The sequence below is a fragment of the Meriones unguiculatus genome, chromosome 12 (genome assembly GCF_030254825.1).
Source record: "Meriones unguiculatus strain TT.TT164.6M chromosome 12, Bangor_MerUng_6.1, whole genome shotgun sequence".
Taxonomy (NCBI): Eukaryota; Metazoa; Chordata; class Mammalia; order Rodentia; family Muridae; genus Meriones; species Meriones unguiculatus.
Genome location: NC_083360.1, coordinates 22,937,433 through 22,956,558, shown reverse-complemented (window position 1 = coordinate 22,956,558; position 19,126 = coordinate 22,937,433). Strand labels below are relative to the sequence as shown.

Sequence of the window (19,126 nt, the reverse complement as noted above, 5' to 3'; positions counted from 1 at the left end):
AACCAAATTTCTAACAAATAAAGAGCATTAAAAAAATTGTCAGCATTCTAACCTCAAATGCAAACTGCTATAAAATCCTCTAAGAAGTGACATGTGACTAGAAAAAAAGATTAAATGAAGTGGCATTTATATTATATGATAAAATGCAGGTAAGTGGCATCTGTTACGAGTCAAAGCCACAACAGGGACTCACCAGTGACCTTATATAAGTACACTTGGTGCCTTGGTTAACTTTACTTGAAGTGCTGCATAGTCACGATGGAACTCAAAACACAGGACTGCCCACTTCTTGTGCCAAAGACTCAGAAATCCTTTTCACAGTAGAGCGCTGTTTACTGGACTGTACCACAAGCTTCCTGAAGGTATTTTGACTAAGGCTCTTAAGAAACTCTATCAGCAGAATCTCTGACTAACAGATACACTATTTTAAGTAGCAAAATCTGCACAGTGGTTGCATCCAGACTATACAGCATACCAGATCATGAAATCCACTAAACTGGATGAGTATCAGCAAAGTAATGACCTTGAAAAGACACATAAAGAAAATATGAATAAATGGACAGGGAGTTTACAACCCTAATAATGTGAATAAACTCATAACAAATATTAAATTCACATGCTATGCTACATTACTATAAATTCAAAAAATGCTTCCGGTAGTGTTTTATTTAGTTAGCGAATGATAAAAACACTAATCATCATACCTTAGACAGAACAATGAGAGGAAATTGAGGTCAGAGTATGCAAAGTATTTTATTATATAAAAATCTTATAATTTCATATAAAATCAAAATATACTAAAATAATTTTTCAAGTTGAAGTAGCTGTGATAATTTTGAATCCATTAAGAAGTTAAAACTGTCTTCTAAAAATATTTCATTATTTTTATGGAATTCTGCTCATCAAATGTCAACAGGAAAATTAAAACATTCATTAAAAGCATATATTAGGAATTCCTAATACCATTTTTAACCTAAAGTCTTTCTAAATCTAATCATGTTATAAATTTGTATTTCAAAAATATCAACAATTTTTACAAAGTGACCACAGTTTTTGAACTCATAACATTGTACAGCAGTTCAGAAAGTTTCACAAATATCATATTATGTAAAATGTCCAAAACTACCTTTTAAGGAAACCAAAAAAGAAGAAAACTTTTGTTTCTTTATTTCAGCCTTTCAACAAAAAAATTAGAAAATTTAAACAAAATTAATGAGGTAAGTTGGTGCTTTGACTAATTAATCATCCCAGAAAATAGATAGTAACAAAATACTGGATGGAGGCTCTCCGTATATAAAAACTAGTATCACTAAGACAGGCTTGCACAACAACATTTTCAGTATGCATGCTGTCTAACCTGTACATGTATCTATCCTACCAGCAACTGCTCTATGTGTGCAACAAAAATGATATTTCAATTTTGGATACAGGAAAAGGAAATATAAGTGAAACAAAAAACAAAATATACATATACTCTCATTAAACCTCTGAACAATACTTGAGTAGTTGATAAATTAGAATTTTAGATTTTTTTCTCATGTTGTATTACTTAATCCATTTTAGATTGAGATTCAAACATAAATCATCAAAAAATATAACAGGTGATAGTAATAATGAGATACAAAGACTATCTCCAATTGCCAAAAGCTTTCCTTAACTGCTCTATAATTTTCATAGAGTTACCAGTAGATGGACATTTGAAAGGGGAACTAATTCCAATAATACTAAAACTCATTTGCATTTCAGTATAGGAATCTGATATTACAATTCCAACCCCTTAATTCACAGAAAAGACAGTGATGGTTTAAAAAAAAATCAATCAAGACAACTACTTTTAATAAAACATTTGAAACATGTCATTTAATCACTGAAATTAAAGGTATACATTTTAAAGCTCCAATTGTTCAGAAATTGACCTAAAACATAAACCACTCTTTTTGTGTTATTATTTCCCACAAAATGTGCTGCAACTGGCATCTAAATAGGTTCTTTGCATGGTGAACTGAAACATCATGAATGCTCAAACTGTATTTTTATGAGTGCCTAGGGACCCTAAAATTTAGTGGTCTATTAAATGCCAGCAATTTCATGCTGCCTTGCATAAAACAGCATTCACATATTAGAGCAGAGAAGTTCCATAGCTACATTATACTTCTGTTCCAGCTTCCAAACAAAAAACTGAACAGAAGCTAATGAAAATATTTTTAAATCCTTTCCAATCTTTTCACATTTAATTAATACAATAGCAGTTAACAAATGTATAGTATTTGATTTTTTTAAAAGCCTTTTAGAATTTTATAAGCAACTACTATTTATCCTCAAAAAAAATGCAGTTGCCCATAACAGCAATGAAATAGGGAAGTGTATAAACTTTTTTTTACCCCAATGGATAATATACTCTCATACTAGATGCTAATGATAGCTGATTTCTTACATATATTCTTGTGAGACTCACGTAACCTCACAAAGGTAAGGTTTTATAGTCTCTTACTTGGTAAGTTGTCCTGTGAGTGAGACTTACGCAGTCTTGTAGGTTTTATGGTCTCTCACCTGGTAAAGTTATCCTTCTCAAAAAGAAATCCAGTCCCACAGTCTGCTTGTACTGTTTCCCAAAAGTCTCTTGAGCAAAACACGTAGCTAAGGAGGTCTAAAAAAAATGGATGCACAGAAGAGCAAAATTAATTTCTTTGTTTAAAAATATGTAAACATAAGACCACTACTAAACTTATTAAATAATCTTAACCTTATGCTCTAATTAATCCAACAAACAACCATTCGCAGCTCTAATCAGATACAAGGTCAGAGACCCACCTCACCAGGAACACTTCACTTGCCTACAGCCAGCAGTAGAAACAGCAGACTAATCTAATCAGCTGGAGTTCATTAAGTACCCTCATTGTCAAGCTCCTTCTCCCTGATGAAAGTTAGACTCTGAGAATTATAAACGATAGCCAACATTAAGATCTGAATCTTACATATTCCTTCAATAAAATTTTCAGAGAACTGTTTTAAGTTTCCTTCTAAGGTCGCATGCTCTGAAGGTAGCTGTACCGTTAGCTAAGAGTAAGAAGCACTGATTAGGGAAGAGAAAGCTCCTTGTAGAATTTTTTTTTTTTTTTTTTGGTTTTCCTACAAGAAAGATTGTGTTCATTTTTCTGTACACTTAAGACAGTAAAAATAATTACCAGAATTGTCATGATAATATGTACCATTTAAATAAAGAGGCTAGTATTATGAGACTAGTAGAAAACAGGCAAAATACTCTTTATCTGAAGACATTACTAACAAGTCATAGATAGTATAAACACCAAATATTCATTCACTTTTTAAATGAAAGCTCTAAGTATCACTCAAGGACTCTAGGACTTTCTTTTAGAGTCATTTCTTATCAAAGCAAAAGATACTTTTAGTAACAACTGAAATAACTCCAAACTCAGAATGAAGCATTTCAAATGCACTGCTCTCACTTGAAAGCCTATCCATAGGTAGAGCTTCATTAACAGGCTTCAGGACAGGCTGTTAGAGTTTAAAATAACAAGCAAACAAAAAAGTGTTTTATTTTCAAAGTCAGTTTGAAGTCAACTCTTGAAATAAAGAAAACTAAGATAAAGTTTACATGATAGCTCATTATAGTTATGAAATAAGAACAGAAGTTCACTTGGCTATATTTCAAGTCCTTTTAGCAAGGTGAGTTATATTTCTTTTATGCAGGGACAATTTACACACTCTAACTCCAAACTATTTAATATTCCAGCAATGTAATTATAATAAATTTCTAAGATTTTTGCATCCAGTATTCAATGAGCACTCACATATGAAAGATGTTCAATCACACATTTGGAAATAAACTCACTATACTTATATCATTGAAGCATGTAACAGTGCCAAATGAGAAATCAGAATAAAAGAGCTAAATATTGGTTTTTTAAAAGACCTTTAGGTTTTCAGTCAGCTTTGGTTATTCCTTTGAGCCTGGCAAAGGAGCACGAAAGGAGCTGTGAAGAGGCTTGGCGGTCTAGAGAAAAATACCATCCCTGCATTACTTGAGTATTTAAAATGTTTCACATATGACTAGTTAAAATATTTAAAAGTCAAGAAAAACAAGGCACACGTAACAGCATATTATTTGAGGTATTTTTCACTTTTATTTAAGATTATCAAATTTTATTATTTTTATATTCAGTAATATTCAGAAATCGACACAAGTGCAAGCAAAACCAGGGAAGAAAAACAAGCAAATTGTATTTAAAAATTTAATAATGAAACTTAATACTTTATTTACTAATAAAAATATATTTGCAAAGATTCTGAGTAAAGTTATTTCTTGAAAACAGGATTTCCAGATTTTTAAAGCCTTGCCCTCAAAAACTAAGGCAAGCACAAGCCTCAAAAATCACAGGACTTTCAAATTTGAAATAATAAACTTCTGAACGTCTAGAGTATAAGCCACACATAGTACTAATCTAGGTTCTTAAATCATCTGACATTTTGCTATAAAAATTAAAGAATCAGTTGGATGTGTGAGAGGCACTTCCTTCCTTCCCAGTTCATCACCCTTACTGTCAATTTTTATATTCAATAATTTCTCACAAGTTACTGTATAAATACCTTCTTAAAGTGAGCAAGCAGATACCATAACTGAAACATTTCTATTTGATTGCTGATGTACATATATACAGGGTGTTGGTGTTGGTTTGGAAAACATTCTTTATCCAAACTATACACAGAAACAATACTGAAGAAGTATAATTGTATTTATTATGACCCCAAAAAGAATATTTTGCTTCAAAAAAATTGTTAATAAAATGTGTAATTTAATTGAAAATATGAAAAAGAACAGGAAATACATAAAAACACATTTTAAAGGGATAAACTAAACCAGAAACTGTTACTGGTCCTCCCAGTGCTGTTCTTTATTGTTTCTGCCTGTGGGTATAAAAACACTGAGAGTTCAAATATTACAAAAATGGCAAGGAGTTAAATGACAATACACATAAGAATGAAAACGAGACTGAGTTTCATAAAAGGACAGTAAAAGAAGCAGAAGAATGGTAGTATCAATAATCTGAGAGCTGAACAGACTTACAAAAAAAAAGTTTGCTACAGTAATAATGGAACACAGTTAAGGTTCAGAGACTCACTTCAGAAAGTATATATCCTCATAAGAAAAATACATTACTAATGAGGATAGAGCACCATAGAAAAAGATCACTTATACTTCAATGCAGACTGGTAACCCTAGCTCAACCATAAACAAGAGAAAAAAAATTATACATTGTTCAACACTGGACAGAATTTTAAATGAAGGTGAAAACTAATTACATTAAACTAGCAACAAAGGCAAAATAATGTATGATTGTCTAAAATATTTAAAATATAGATATAAAACTATAAATTTCAGCATTATTAAATACTGGCAGACAAAGAAGCAAAATTTTAAATAGGATAAAAATAACAACTCTTTTAAATATTGGATGAGGCATATTTAAATTTTAAATATAAATAAATATATAACAGTAGACTTAATGGGTAATTTAGGGGTCTTATAGGTAATAGTATAATGAAGGGTCATGGTTTTAAGTGGAAAGCTCAGTTGTTCGCTGGATGCAATCAAATTTACGAAAGAAAAACAAGAGGTGGCCTTCAAAAGAAAAGCTAAGTAGTGAAACCTGTAAAATAATCTAATTTTTTTGTTGAATGAAAGTTTAGAAATAATACTGATGTACAACAACTTTCTTATTCGAAAGGTCTACGTGCACAATATTTCACACACTGCCTAACGAGAAGCAGCCAAGTTTTGCTCTTTGCTCCAAACTATAATCACATTTAATTGCTTTCTTCTTCGGGATAGGGCTCTACAGCAAAGTATCCTGGAAAAACAAGGAAGGGATCAACAGAAGACTCCAAATTTTGCAGAATAATGAAACCCTCCGTATTGGCCCGAGGAACCCAAATTTCAGAACCAAGGCTCAAAAGCCTGTGCAGAACTTCCTTCCGGAAAGATGCAAAAGCTGTCAGCACACAAGTCCACCAGGTCCAACGTCACCCGTCACCGAGGCGGGAGCCGGGTTCCCTAATGAAGGGGAACTTCAGCTACCTTCCCCAAGGGTGTTGTGGTTGTGACAGGAGCGACAGGTGTGAGGGCACTCAGAGAAAAGCGCATCACTTTATTTGGAAGGCAGCTGGGGGACCCTCTCCCTAGAGCGGGTTCCAGGCAGTGAGGCAATGTTTACCCCATTTCAGCCTGGCCGCGGAGGGGACTAACTGCCTGCGGGTATTCTCCCGCACGCGCCCATTCATTCCTGCAACCAACGGTCACAGCAGGCTAGGTTTTAAGGTCCTGGTGTCGCCTACACCATCTTGCCCACCCCGGTGGCTCAACAGACACCTCCTGAATGAACCCTTGCCCTGACAGGTGTAAAGGACCGTACTGAAGTGAGAAGGGACACGAAAGGGGCCGCTCGGGTGAACGGGGCGCCGGCGCTCCGGCGGCGTTGGTGTACGTTTCTGCAGCCCGGAGGCTGGCCATGCCCAGCGGGGCGGCGGGCACGCGCCCAGGGCGCAGACGCGAGGGAGGCCGCGGCCTGAGGCCGGGGAGCGCTGGCAAGGACGCAGAGCTGGACGGCGCTAGTCAACCCGAGGGCCCGCCAGGCCCGGCCGCACCGAGCCTCCTGCAGCCTAGGGCGCCGGGCCCGCCCGAGGACTGACCTTCCCGGAGGTGCCGTCCCCCAGCACGACGATTTTCAGTTGCCGGTCCTGGCTCTCTTCCTCGGAGTCTGACATGGTGTCCGGGGAGGCTGGCCCGCCCCCGAGGTGGAGGACGGGAAGGAGGAGGCCTCCGGGGGCGGGGGTGAGGAGGCCAGCAGGCAGCACGAGCGGGCCCCCCGCCCCGGCGTCTCCTCAGCCCTGCAGGAACCCGGGGAGCATCACTCGCCGGCAGCCATCTTGCCCTCGTCCCCGCCCCTCGCGCGGCTCCGCCTCCGAGAAGCCCGGCTCCGGGACGTCACTCGGAAGGCGCCCGCCCCGCTCCTTCCACCACGCCGCGATGGGGGAGTACGGAAACGCGGGCCGGGCGGTGCTCGCTGTGCTCGCGGGGAACCTTAAGGAGGAGACAAAGGCAAGCGTGTCTGCAAGTGGGAGCGGAGTGGCTCCCGGGCCTTCTGTCCTCCCTTCCTGTTTGAATCAGGTCTGAGAACGTAACTCCTGTGAGTGCTTAAGTCCGAGAGGGCGGGAGCATGGTGAGGCTTGGTTGCCATGGAAGCCTGGAGTCTAGCAGCAGCGCGGGGGGCGGAGTCTGTATCTCGGCAGCCGAGGACGCTTTGGGCTGCGCGCGCACGAGATTCGTCCTGCCGCTGCGGGTGAGCTCTTGCCAACCTTGCTAATGGATCAACTGGTGGTGGCTTAGGCCTCAGAGGAGGGCGAGACAAGGCAAGGCTGTCCCCTTGTAGTGTACCGGGGCCCTTGTACTAGGGCCTCCTTTACCCTCTAACTCTTCACGTTCCTCTCAACAGGCAGACTCCAAAAGTTCATTGATTAGGCAGAATAGAGTGAACTGAGCGCCATCCTCCTGGCCACATAGTCTTCACCTCCAGACAGCAACTCTCTATTGGTCCCAAGTGCCCTGGGATTCCCAGGAAGTTAAAACAACCTTTCACAGTAGGATCAGCGCCTTTTTTGCCTTATCACCTTCAGGACCTCACAAATGTAGTTTGCTGGAGGAAAACTGTTGTGTATGGAGTTTCTTAGGACAGTAATGCTATATAAAATGAAGCCTCACTTGTGTTACCTTATGACAGTATTTTAAAGATCGGGGACAGGTTGAGGTTCAAATGAGAGTTTAAGAACCTAAAGCCTTTTTTTTTTGTAAAGTAAAAAGAAGAAAAGATCTTATGTGGAAAACTATTAGCTTTGAACACTTCCAAGAAACAATCTAAAGAAAAATAGAACTAATCCACAAACTATAAAAATGTCATTGGGGATTCTCATGACAAGATCACGTACTATACCCATTCAAAGAACAAACAAAAAGTTTTGAGAAGAATTTTGGACATTTTATGAAATCAGGGTTCTTTGCAACTTTAGCATCTTTTCAGGCTTATACAAACTGTGTTTTAATACCTCCACATTCAAGGAATGTGTTCATTTGTGAAACACCAACTCTATAGATGGTTAGACCTCGTTCATATCCCAAGTTTCTCACTACAAATTCCAACTAACTGTACCCTAATATTGCTGTTCTACAATGCCTGTCTTCTCAAATCAACCCAAAACTCCCCACTCTAAAGATGTTTAAGGTGATTTCGTAATGCTTAATAGTCAATACTGCTTTCTTCACAACTCTTCTAAGCACTGAGGACATAGAAGTGAACAAACCCCCTGCTGTGTAGAGTCTTTCAGAGGCCCTCTGTGGTAGGCTCCTGTCCTGTTCCCTGTTTTCTCCCTCTTCTGATGTCCATCCTCTTTGCCTTTCTGAATGAAGATTGAGCATCTTACCAGAGTCCTTCTTGATTAGTTCCTTTAGGTGTATACAGATTTTAGTATCAATATCCTATATATATGTCTAATGTCCACTTACAAGTGAATATATACCCTGTGTGTCTTTCTGCTTCTGGAATACTTCACTCAAGATGATCATTTCTAGATCCAACCATTTGCCTGCAAATTTTATGATTTCTCTGTTTTTAATTGCTGAGTAGTATTCCATTGTGTAAATGTCCCACAATTTCTGTATCCATTCCTCAACTGAGGGACATCTGGGTTGTTTCCAGATTCTGGCTATTACAAATAAAGCTGCTATGAACATGGTTGAGAAAAAAAAAAAAAGAAGAAGAAGTGAACAAACCCGTGGGACTTAGTCCGAAGAACGGTTATACTAGGCTACGAAATGGTCATATAAAGATGCCAGGGCCTCCTTAGGAAATACTAACCTACTGAGCAATAATTTTCAGGTGTGACTAAAGCCCTGTGACAAGAAGGCTATCTAATAAGACTTCAGTTCATTCATATATGCCCTTATAAGGAAGAAGTGGAATCTGAGTTGGCTCAGACAAAAAAGGCAATATAACCATGAAAACAGAGATGGCAGTGATGCAGCCACAAACCAAGGAATGCTGGTGGCCAGGAGGAACTGGCAAGGATAGAGAACAGATTCTCGTCTGGAACTTTCAGAGGGAATGCATTACCCACACCTTGAGCTCAGTCCAGTAGCACTGATTTAGAACCTCTGTCCCCAGAACTTCAAACAAAATTGTTATTTTCAACTAGCAAGTTTAGGGTAATTTTCTATAGCAGTCACAAAAAGCTAGTACAAAGAGACAAATAGTAGATAAGCAAGACATTTTCACATAAGTTAAAAATAGTAAAACAACTCATGGTTGGGTCCAGCAAGAATATTTAAATATTATTACTCATTACTAATGAAGGGAAAATAATTTCAGAAAGCATTCTGCTATAATCTAAGTAAAAATAGAAGAACTTAGTCCACAAAGTGATTCTCTGACATCCACAAGTGCCTCACATGTACACCCGTACACATGTATTATATTGATTTACATGCATATTAGATGTTAAACATATCATGTACACACTACAATTTTAAAACCTTTTTAAATTTCTGCTCATCAAAAGGCACCTTTACACTAAGGGCATTTTGTAGCAATAAGAGTACTTGCCTGCCATGTGCAAAGCCCTGATTCTGACCCACAGCACCACAAAATAATAGTAAATGGATGAAAAATGAATACAGGAAGAATATCTTTCATTGCATATAGTTCAGGGCCTACTTATAGCTAGATTTTCAAATTATACCCATATTACTAAAAGTTGGTACCACACACACACACACACACACACACAAATACTAAATGTGAGCTTGGATAGGCCTGTCACTGAAGGGTTACTAACATGAAGAGGAGGTTCTCAACATCATTATAAGGGAAATGTAAATGAATCCATAATGAACTATGACTACACTCTACCTATCATGCTGGCTAAGCTTATAAAGGCACACATTGTGGAGTATTGGTAATGTGGAGCCTTTCATCTTTCCATACGCTGCTGACAGGAATATGTATCTCAACACTTTAGAAGTCCATTTGACATCATCTATTAATGCCAAATATCCTAGAAAACAATTTCATTTCTTGGGGCCCCTTGTCCACCCAGCACATGCATGCCTCTATGGACACTTCAGAGAGCTCCACAGAGGTGACTTTTTTTCCTCTAGTCTTCACCATGATGGTGAAGGTGCAACTGCCGGATATGGATCCAGTGAAAATAGAAAGCAGAAGTACAGAATTATGCTAACATTCCTCTTATTGAATCACAGATCAAGTAGTTTGAAATGAAATGCTTCACATAGAAGCACAACAACAGGAAGATGCCATTCATAGATGTCCATGGGTCCATTGGATCTTTTAAGGAGTGATACAGGCCTTCTATGTAGAATGAAGGATTCTCAGAATGCTGATAAAAGGAATGGGTCTGATAACCAGGAAAAACTAGTCAATCAAATCATGGAGACTGCAGGAAATAATGGAATATGGAACAGAGATATTCAATATAAAAGTAACTTGCCATTAAGGAAAATTAACAAATTTAACACCCGTCACGGGCATATTGAGCCCAACATTGCATCACAACAGGGTGAGGAAACAAAGTCTGTATGGCTTAATTGTATTATTTATCAGTATTTTTCCAAGATTCTTATTCCATTATTTAGTGTGACCTTCTCTACCCCTGACACCAAATTCAAAGATTGTAACCTAATCCCTATGTGGAATATGATAAGTAGTAGAGAGACCTCATGAGTGGAATTAGGGGCTGTATAGAAGAGACCCAAAGTGTTCTGTTGCCCCTTTTTCATGGGAGAACACAGAAAAAGAAAAAAGAACAAGGTAGCCAGTCAGACAGTTATCTGCCAGCACCTTGCACCAGCATTTAGAATATGATGTGTTTTCTTGATAATATTTTTCATTTCTTAGTTGCTCAACCGAAATCTCTTCAAAGTCATGCACAAGAATGTTATCCATACAAAGATTATCCATAATACTCCAAACTGGAACTAATTGAAATGTCCATCAGTCATTGAGATATGACATAATCACACAACAGAATATTATGCAGCAATGGAGATGAATGGATTGCTATGTGCTACAGTATGAAAGACAATGTGTTTGACAGATTCATATATTTGTAGGCTAAGTCTTTTAGTGTTTTTATTGTGCAGAGACACCATGACCACAGCCACTTTTATAAAGTAAAACATTCAGTTGGGGCTGGCTTACAGTTTTGAGGTCTAGTCCATTATCAGGATGTTGGGAAGTATTGTGGCATGAAGGCAAACGTGGTGCTGGAGAGGTAGCTTAGAATTCTACATCCAGATTTTCAGGCAGGAAATGGGCCTGACTTGAGCATTTGAAACCTCAAAGCTCATGCTCAGTGACACACTTCCTCCAACAAGGCCACACCTTCATAATGCCACTTCCTATGAGTCTATAGAGGCCATTTTCATTCAAACCACCACACTAAGTTACAGATATTTTTATCTTCCCTCTCTCCCCCTTGCTAGGATCTTTCTTTCTAATAGGTCCTCCAACTTTCAGATCTTCTTGAGTATTAGAATTTTCCTGAGTGTGGGTGGGAGGATATTTACTGGAGCAAGAACAAAAGTCAGTGGTTATACCACTGAAGAAAATGGTACCCTCTCTCTCACAGTAACCTTTAACTGCCAATAGTCCCTCAAAGATAGCGCCTCAGGGGCCCATTCCTCAACCATGGTGAAATAGTGATAGGTGCAATCTTTTATAGTCTTTTCCAATAGAGTTAATATCTAAAATATGTAAAAAAAAAAAAAAAACTAAAAAAAAACTGTACATCAAGACCTGTCTTTTGTACAAGTCTTGTACAGATGGTTGCTGTGAGGTTATGAGTAAAATGGCTGTCTTGTCTAGAAGTCATCTTTTTTGTTGCCCATCTCCCTATCCTCTGACTCTTAAGTTCTTTCCAGCCCCTCTTCAGTGATGTTCCCTGAGCCTAGGGGGGGCAATATAGCCATACCATTTAGAGACACACACTCCACCATTTAATCTTATGCCTTTAGTCAGTTATTTAATATAAAATTGAATAAGTGAAATTCAGACACAAACGAGAACAACTTATATGGTAATTTTTATTCAAGGTTTAAAAATCCACTGCCATTAGAAGTCAAAGCAGCTGTTGCCTCTGGGAAAGAAGGTTTTGGAGTAGAATGTCCATACTTAGTTTGATCCATGGTCATGAGGATATGTGCACTTTTGGATGATTCAAGATTTATACCTAAGATTAATGTAAATATGTATGCATTACTTAAAATTATAAATGTGTATGTGGTTGAAAATGCTTAGTAAAACTAAATCTACAGGGATATAAACTAAGTTATAAACCTCTATTAATATTAAATTACAAAGAATTATTAATTCCCATAGTATATACTTTATTATTAGGTATTTTACAGTAAATATTAATGTCACTTGGAATTGGTAAAGAAAGGATGAAAACTAAATCAACAATCAAATATGACAAATAATTAACAATAACCCTTTTCAGAAGACAGATGAGAAATGTTTGGTGTGGTCATTATATTCTGCTAGTACATAGAAAGACTTTTGGCAGTTGGAAAGGAGACCTCATGAAATGGAAAAGCTTCTGTATGGCAAAGAACACCATCATCAGACACAGAAGCAGGCTACAAAATTAAAGAAGTTCTTTACCAGTCACTAATACAATAGAGTTAGTGTCTAAAATATATAAAAACTAAAAGAATAAACTGTATATCAAGAAAATAAATAACTCAATTAAAATTGGATACATATATAAACAGAGTGTTCTCCAAAGAGTAAACTCAATTGGCTGAGAAGAACTTAAAGAAATGTACAACATCCTTAGATATCATGAAAATGCAAATCAAAGTACTTTGAGATTTCATCTTATACCAGTCAAAATGGCAAAGATGAATAAAACAAATGACAACTCATGGTGGTGAACTCTAGGTAAAGATGAACACCTACCTATTTATTGCTGGTGAGAGTGCAAACATGTGCAACAACTAGGGAAAGTAGTGTGGTGATGCCTCAGGAAGCTGAAAATAGATTGTCTTCAAAAATCTAGATATGTCACACTTAAGCATGTGGCCAAAGAACTCTACATCCTACTACAGACACATTTGCTCATCCATGTTCATTCTTTCTCTATTCATCATAACCAGAAATTGGAGACAGCCTACATGTCCATCAATAGATGAATGAATAAGGAAAATTGCCACATTTACATAATGGAATATTATTCAGCTGTTAAGAAAAAATGAAATTTACAGGTAAATATATCTTGAAAATAAATAATTCTTAGTGTGGTAACCCAGTCCCCAAAAGACAAATAGAATATGTAGTCTCTTGTTTGTGGATGTTAGATTCTAAGCTTTCTATAGACATACTATAATCTCTATAACCACAGAGATTAGGTAAAGAGTAAAAGACTAGTGGGGAGGAGAGGATCTCTCAACAAAAGGAAAATAAAATAGTTATGCAGATGGAGATCCAAGATGGCAGCGACCAGCACACACCATATCTGAGGAGCACAGGATCCGAAACTATGAAATTGGTCTGCAGTGGTGGCAGGTAGCTGTACTGGCCTCCAAGAGCCTCCCAACAGGCGACTGTACCGGCCTCCCAGGTCTGCAGTAGTGGCAGGCAGCTGTACCAGTCCCACAGTTCTGGAGATCTGGCGGCAGGGTGGCAGCTATCCCTAGTAGGAGCATTCATTCTGAGCATTCATTCATGACTGAGACAACAGAAGTGGCTGCCCCAAGCCCAAATCTGAGATTGAGAACAGGGGGAACCCCTGTGCTTTCCAGTTAGACCTGCTAGCAAGTGAGTGTGCCTTCAAGGATTCTTGGGAGAGCATTCTCAACATTGAAGCCCCTATTCTGTGAGTCTGCCAGTGGAGTCCAGGCAAACAATTTCTGCAGCCCAGACAGATATGAATACCAGGAGAACAGTATGACAGGCCTGTAGGCCACTGAGAATACTCCAGACACCGGAGAAAGATGGACCCAGTCTGAAGTACAGACTCCAGGAACAAACAGCAAAGTTTACGGATAAGCAGGTGGATGGAGGTCAGCTTAAGAACACATACAACAAAAATCAGGCTATCATGGCTTCACCAGCAACCCCCAAAATAAATGGATGTTTTGATTCATCAGAAACACAGGAAAATGATTTTAAAGATGTGCTTATCCAGTTATTAGAGATACATAAAGAGGAAATGAACAAATCCCTCAAAGAAATAGCCACACGAATGGAGGTAAATAAAGAGGAAATGAACAAAGCTCTCAAAGAAATACAGGCAAATACAGCCAAGCAAGTAGAGGCACAATTATTGACATATAGAGAGGGAACGACAAAAAAAAATAGAGGCCATCATGGAAAGACAGGAATCCACATTCAAAAAGATGAAGGAAATGGTGCGAGACATGAAAACAATTAGAATCAATAAAGAAAACACAAATAGAAAAAACCCTGTGGCTGGAGAACTTAGAGAAAAGATCAGGAACCACAAAAGTAAGTTTCACAACAGAATACGAGAGATAGAAAAGAGAATCTTGGCTACTGAAGATACACTTGAAAAAAATGATACATCTCTCAAAGAAAAAATAAAATCAGAAAAGTTCCAAACACAAAACATCCAAGAAATCAAAGACAACATGAAAAGATGAAATCTAAGAATAATAGGAATAGATGGAAAAGAAGATTCCAGGCTCCAAGGTCCAGAAAATATTTTCAAGAAAAATCGTGGAAGAAAAATTTCCTAACTTAAAGGGAGAGATGTCCACAAACATACAAAAGGCCTACAGAACACCAAATACAGTAGACCAGAAAAGGAACTCCTCACATCACATAATAGTCAAAACACTAAATCTATAGAATAAAGACAAAATATTAAAAGCAGCAAGGGAAAAAGGCCAAGTAACATATAAATGTAGACCTATCAGAATCACATCAGGCTTCTCAACAGAAACTATGAAAGCCAGAAGGGCCTGGGAAGATGTTATGTAGACTCTAAGGGACCGTAGATGCCAACCCAGACTACTATACCCAGCAAAGCTTTCAAGCAACATAGATGGAGAAAACTAAACTTTTGTCATGATATTCCATAACAAAACTAAACTTAAATAATATCTACACAGGAACCCCGCCCTACAGAAGATACTAGAAGGAAAACTCTGATCCAATGAAAACAATCATTAGGTCTTACTACAAAAGACTATATGCCATTTCTGCAATCACTTTTACCCAGCACTTACTGATTAGTATCAATTGCAAAGGAGCAACATTTTTCATCTGTTGCTTAATTTTCTTCTTTCCCCCAAGAAAGAATCCCTATGCCAAAGGACTTTTCTGAAAACATAGAATACATTTGCCAGTTTCTCACCCATTTAATTTTTAAATTTATTCTGACTTTATCGTCCCTTGTATTATGCATTTTCATTGTTGTGCCTCTAGAAATGGCAACAACAACAGCTACAGAAACAACAGTAACAACCAAACCCTCAGCAACCTTTGTTTGAGCATCTGGCAGAAAGAGCATCAAAAACATTGACTATGTATTGTGGCCTAATGTTAATTTAGGAGAATGCTGAAGCTTGCAAGTCAAAAAACAAGCATATGAGCACAAGTAGTGCTGATGAAAATTCCATCATGGGCCAAAATGTGGAGCTGAGATTGGTCTTTTCTGAATGAAGGGTATGCAAATAGAAGGTCCATCAGGAGAAAAGTGGATTTTGCTTTGAAATTCTGAAGGACTGATTCACTCACAGATTTAGGAGAATGCCTTCTGAAATAGCTAGCAGCAAACTCCTCTTTGTTACCCAAACCTATAAAAGCAATAATTTCGAAGTTAGGCTGTTTGTAAGAAACTTTTTCAATATATTTACTTGAGACAAAGCAAAAATATCTCTGTTCTTATAAATACCAAATGGATAGTTTTTACAAGTTTCATTTTCTCAACATTACTACATAAAAATCAATTTCTTCTTTATGACTAATAGCATTCCAGACATGAAATTTTATGTTCATGCATAAATAAAGACGTGTATTTAGAAAGCCTTGCACACTTACATAGTGTCTTTTGCAAGTGTTAGCCATGGCATAGACAAAAATCCAATGCTTTTGGCTTTGATTTACTATGCCTTCAAGTTTTCTTTCATGTCGTTAAATGATAATGTCATGTCCTACATGATTTTAGGTGTGCCGTATAATGATTTAAATTTTACAATTTTAATTCAGAAAAAAAATTACCAATGTGGAAAAAAAAGACTATATGCCACAAAATTTGAAAATCTAAATGAAATGGACAATTTTCTTGATAGATTCCACTCACCAAAATTAAATCAAGATCAGGTAAATAGACTGCATATTCCTATATCCCCCCCCAAAAAATAGGAGGAGTCATCAAAAGTCTCCCTTCCAAAAAATGCCCAGGGCCAGATGGTTTCAGTGCAGAATTCTACCAGACCTTCAAAGAAGAGATAACTCCAATTCTCTTCAAATGATTCCACAAAATAGAAACAGAAGAAACATTGCCAAGCTCATTCAGTGAAGCCACAGTCACCTTGATACGTAAGCCACAAAAAGACCCAACAAAAAAGGAGAACATCAGACCTATCTTATGAACATTGATACAAAAATACTCAATAAAATATTTGCAAACAGAATCCAACAACACAAGATAACCACCATGATCAAGCAGGCTTCATCCCAGGCATACAGGGATGATTCAATATATGGAAATCCATCAATGTAATCCACCATATAAACAAACTGAAGGAGAAAAACCACATGATCATCTCCTTAGATGCTGAAAAAGCATTTGACAACACCCCTTCATGTTTAAAGTCTTGGAGAGATCAGGGATACAGGAAATATACTATATACCTAAACAGAGTGAAGACAATATACAGCAAGCCTACAGCCAACATCAAACTAAATGGAGAGAAACTTAAATCAGTCCCACAGAAAGGAGATCAACAGGCTACAAATCGGAAAGGAAGAAGTCAAAGTATCACTTTTTGCAGATAATATGATAATGTACATAAGTGACCTGAAAAATTCTACCAGAGAACTCCTTCAGCTGATAAACAACTTCAGCAAAGTGGCTGGATACAAAATTAACCTAAAAAAATCAGAAGCCCTCTTCCATACAAAAGACAAAAGGGCTGAGAAAGAAATTAGGGAAACTACAGCCTTCACAATAGCCACAATAACATAAAGTACATTGGTGTGACTCTAATAAAGCAAGTGAAAGACCTCTTTGAAAGAAAAATCTTCAAGTCTCTGAAGAAAGAAATTGAAGATATCAGAAGATGGAAAGATCTCCCATGCTCATTGATCAGTAGGATTATCATAGTGAAAATGGTTATCCTGCCAAAAGCACTCTACAGATTTAATGCAATTTCCATCAAAATATCAACACAATTTTTTACAGACCTTGAAAGAACAATTCTCAATTTCATATGGAAAAAAAAAAAAAAAAAAAAAAAAACCACAATTGCAAAAGAATCCTGTACAACAACAGATTGTCTGGAGGTATCTCCATCCTTGATTTCAAGCTGCACTACAGAGCAATAGTAATAAAACCTGCATGGTACTGGCATAGAAACAGAATGGTGGATCACTAGAACCAAATAGAAGACCCAGAAATAAACCCACATACCTATGGAAAATTGATTTTTGACAAAGAAGCCCAAACCATACAATGGAAGGAAAACAGCATCTTCAACAAATGGTGACGGCCTAAATGGATGTCTACATGTAGAAAAATGCAAATAGATCCATATTTATCACCCTACAGAAACTAAAGTCCTAGTGGATCAAAGACCTCAACATAAAACCAGACACACTAACCCTGTTAGAAGAAAAGTAGGCAAGAGCCTTGAACTCATTGGCACAGAAGACAACTTCCTGAACAGAATACTAACAGCACAAGCTCTTAGAGCAACAATCAATAAAGGGACCTGATGAAACTGAAAAGCTTCTGTAAAGCAAAGGGCACTGTTGTCAGAACAAAACAAGAGCCCACAGGCTGAGAAAGGATCTTCATCAACCCTATAACTGACAGAAGGCTAATGTCTAAAATATATAAAGAACTCAAGAAGATAAAAAGCAACAAATCAAGTAATCCAATTAAAAAATGGGGTACAGAGCTAAACAGAATTCTCTATAGAGGAAATGAAATGCTCAACGTCCTTAGTCATCAGGGAAATTCAAATCAAAACGACCTCAAGATTTCACCTTACACACATCAGAATGGCCAAGATCAAAAACTCAAGTCACAATACATGCTGGAGAGGATGTGGAGATTCCTCCATTGTACAAGTTTAGAATGGATTCCTCCATTGCTGGTAGGAATGTAAACTTGTACAACCACTTTGGTAATCAATCTGCTGCTTTCTCACACCATTAGGAATAGCGCTTCCTCACGATCCAGCTATATCACTCCTAGGCATATATCCAAAAGATGCTCAAGTACACAACAAGGACATTTGCTCAACCATGTTTGTAGTAGCTTTATTCATAATAGCCAGATTCTGTAAACAACCCAGATGCCCCTCAACTGAGGAACAGATACAGAAATTGTGGTACATTTACACAATGGAATACTAGTCAGTAATTAAAAACATAGAAATCATGGAATTTGCAGGCAAATAGGAACTAGGAAAGATCATCCTTAGTGAGGTATCCCAGAAGCAGAAAGACACTCATGGTACATACTCACTTATAAGTGGATATTAGACATATAAGATAAGATAAACATACTAACTCTGTATACCTAAGGAAGCTAAGCAAGAAGATCGACCCCAGGTAAGATGATCAATCCTCACTCAGAAAGGCAAATGGGACAGACATCTGAAGAGAGAGAAAACAGGGAACAAGACAGGAGCCTACCACAGAGGGCCTCTGAAAGACTCTACCCAGCAGGGTATCAAAACCGATTCTGAGACTCATAGCCAAACTTTGTGCAGAGTGCAGGGAATCTTATGAAAGAAGGGGGAGATAGAAAGACCTGGAGGGAACAGGAGCTCCACAAGGAGAGC

General features: G+C 37.7%; 1 protein-coding gene across 5 annotated transcripts in view; it reads right to left on the bottom strand.

Moving 5' to 3' along the window:
• Positions 1-6,992, bottom strand: part of Rab28 (RAB28, member RAS oncogene family) — a 71,803-nt gene extending 64,811 nt beyond the window's left edge. For 2 of the 5 annotated variants that reach the window (XM_060365387.1, XM_021639356.2), the window contains exons 1-2: positions 6,709-6,987; positions 2,551-2,647 (exon numbers count right to left, since the gene is read on the bottom strand). In XM_060365387.1, coding sequence (XP_060221370.1) covers positions 2,551-2,647; positions 6,709-6,783 — 172 coding nt within the window. In that variant the 5' untranslated portion in view covers positions 6,784-6,987. Of the gene's footprint in view, positions 1-2,550; positions 2,648-6,708 lie in introns of all 5 variants that reach the window. The other 3 variants (XR_009585049.1, XM_060365388.1, XM_021639355.2) reach the window with 3 other exon arrangements.
• Positions 6,993-19,126: the final 12,134 nt, after the last annotated feature.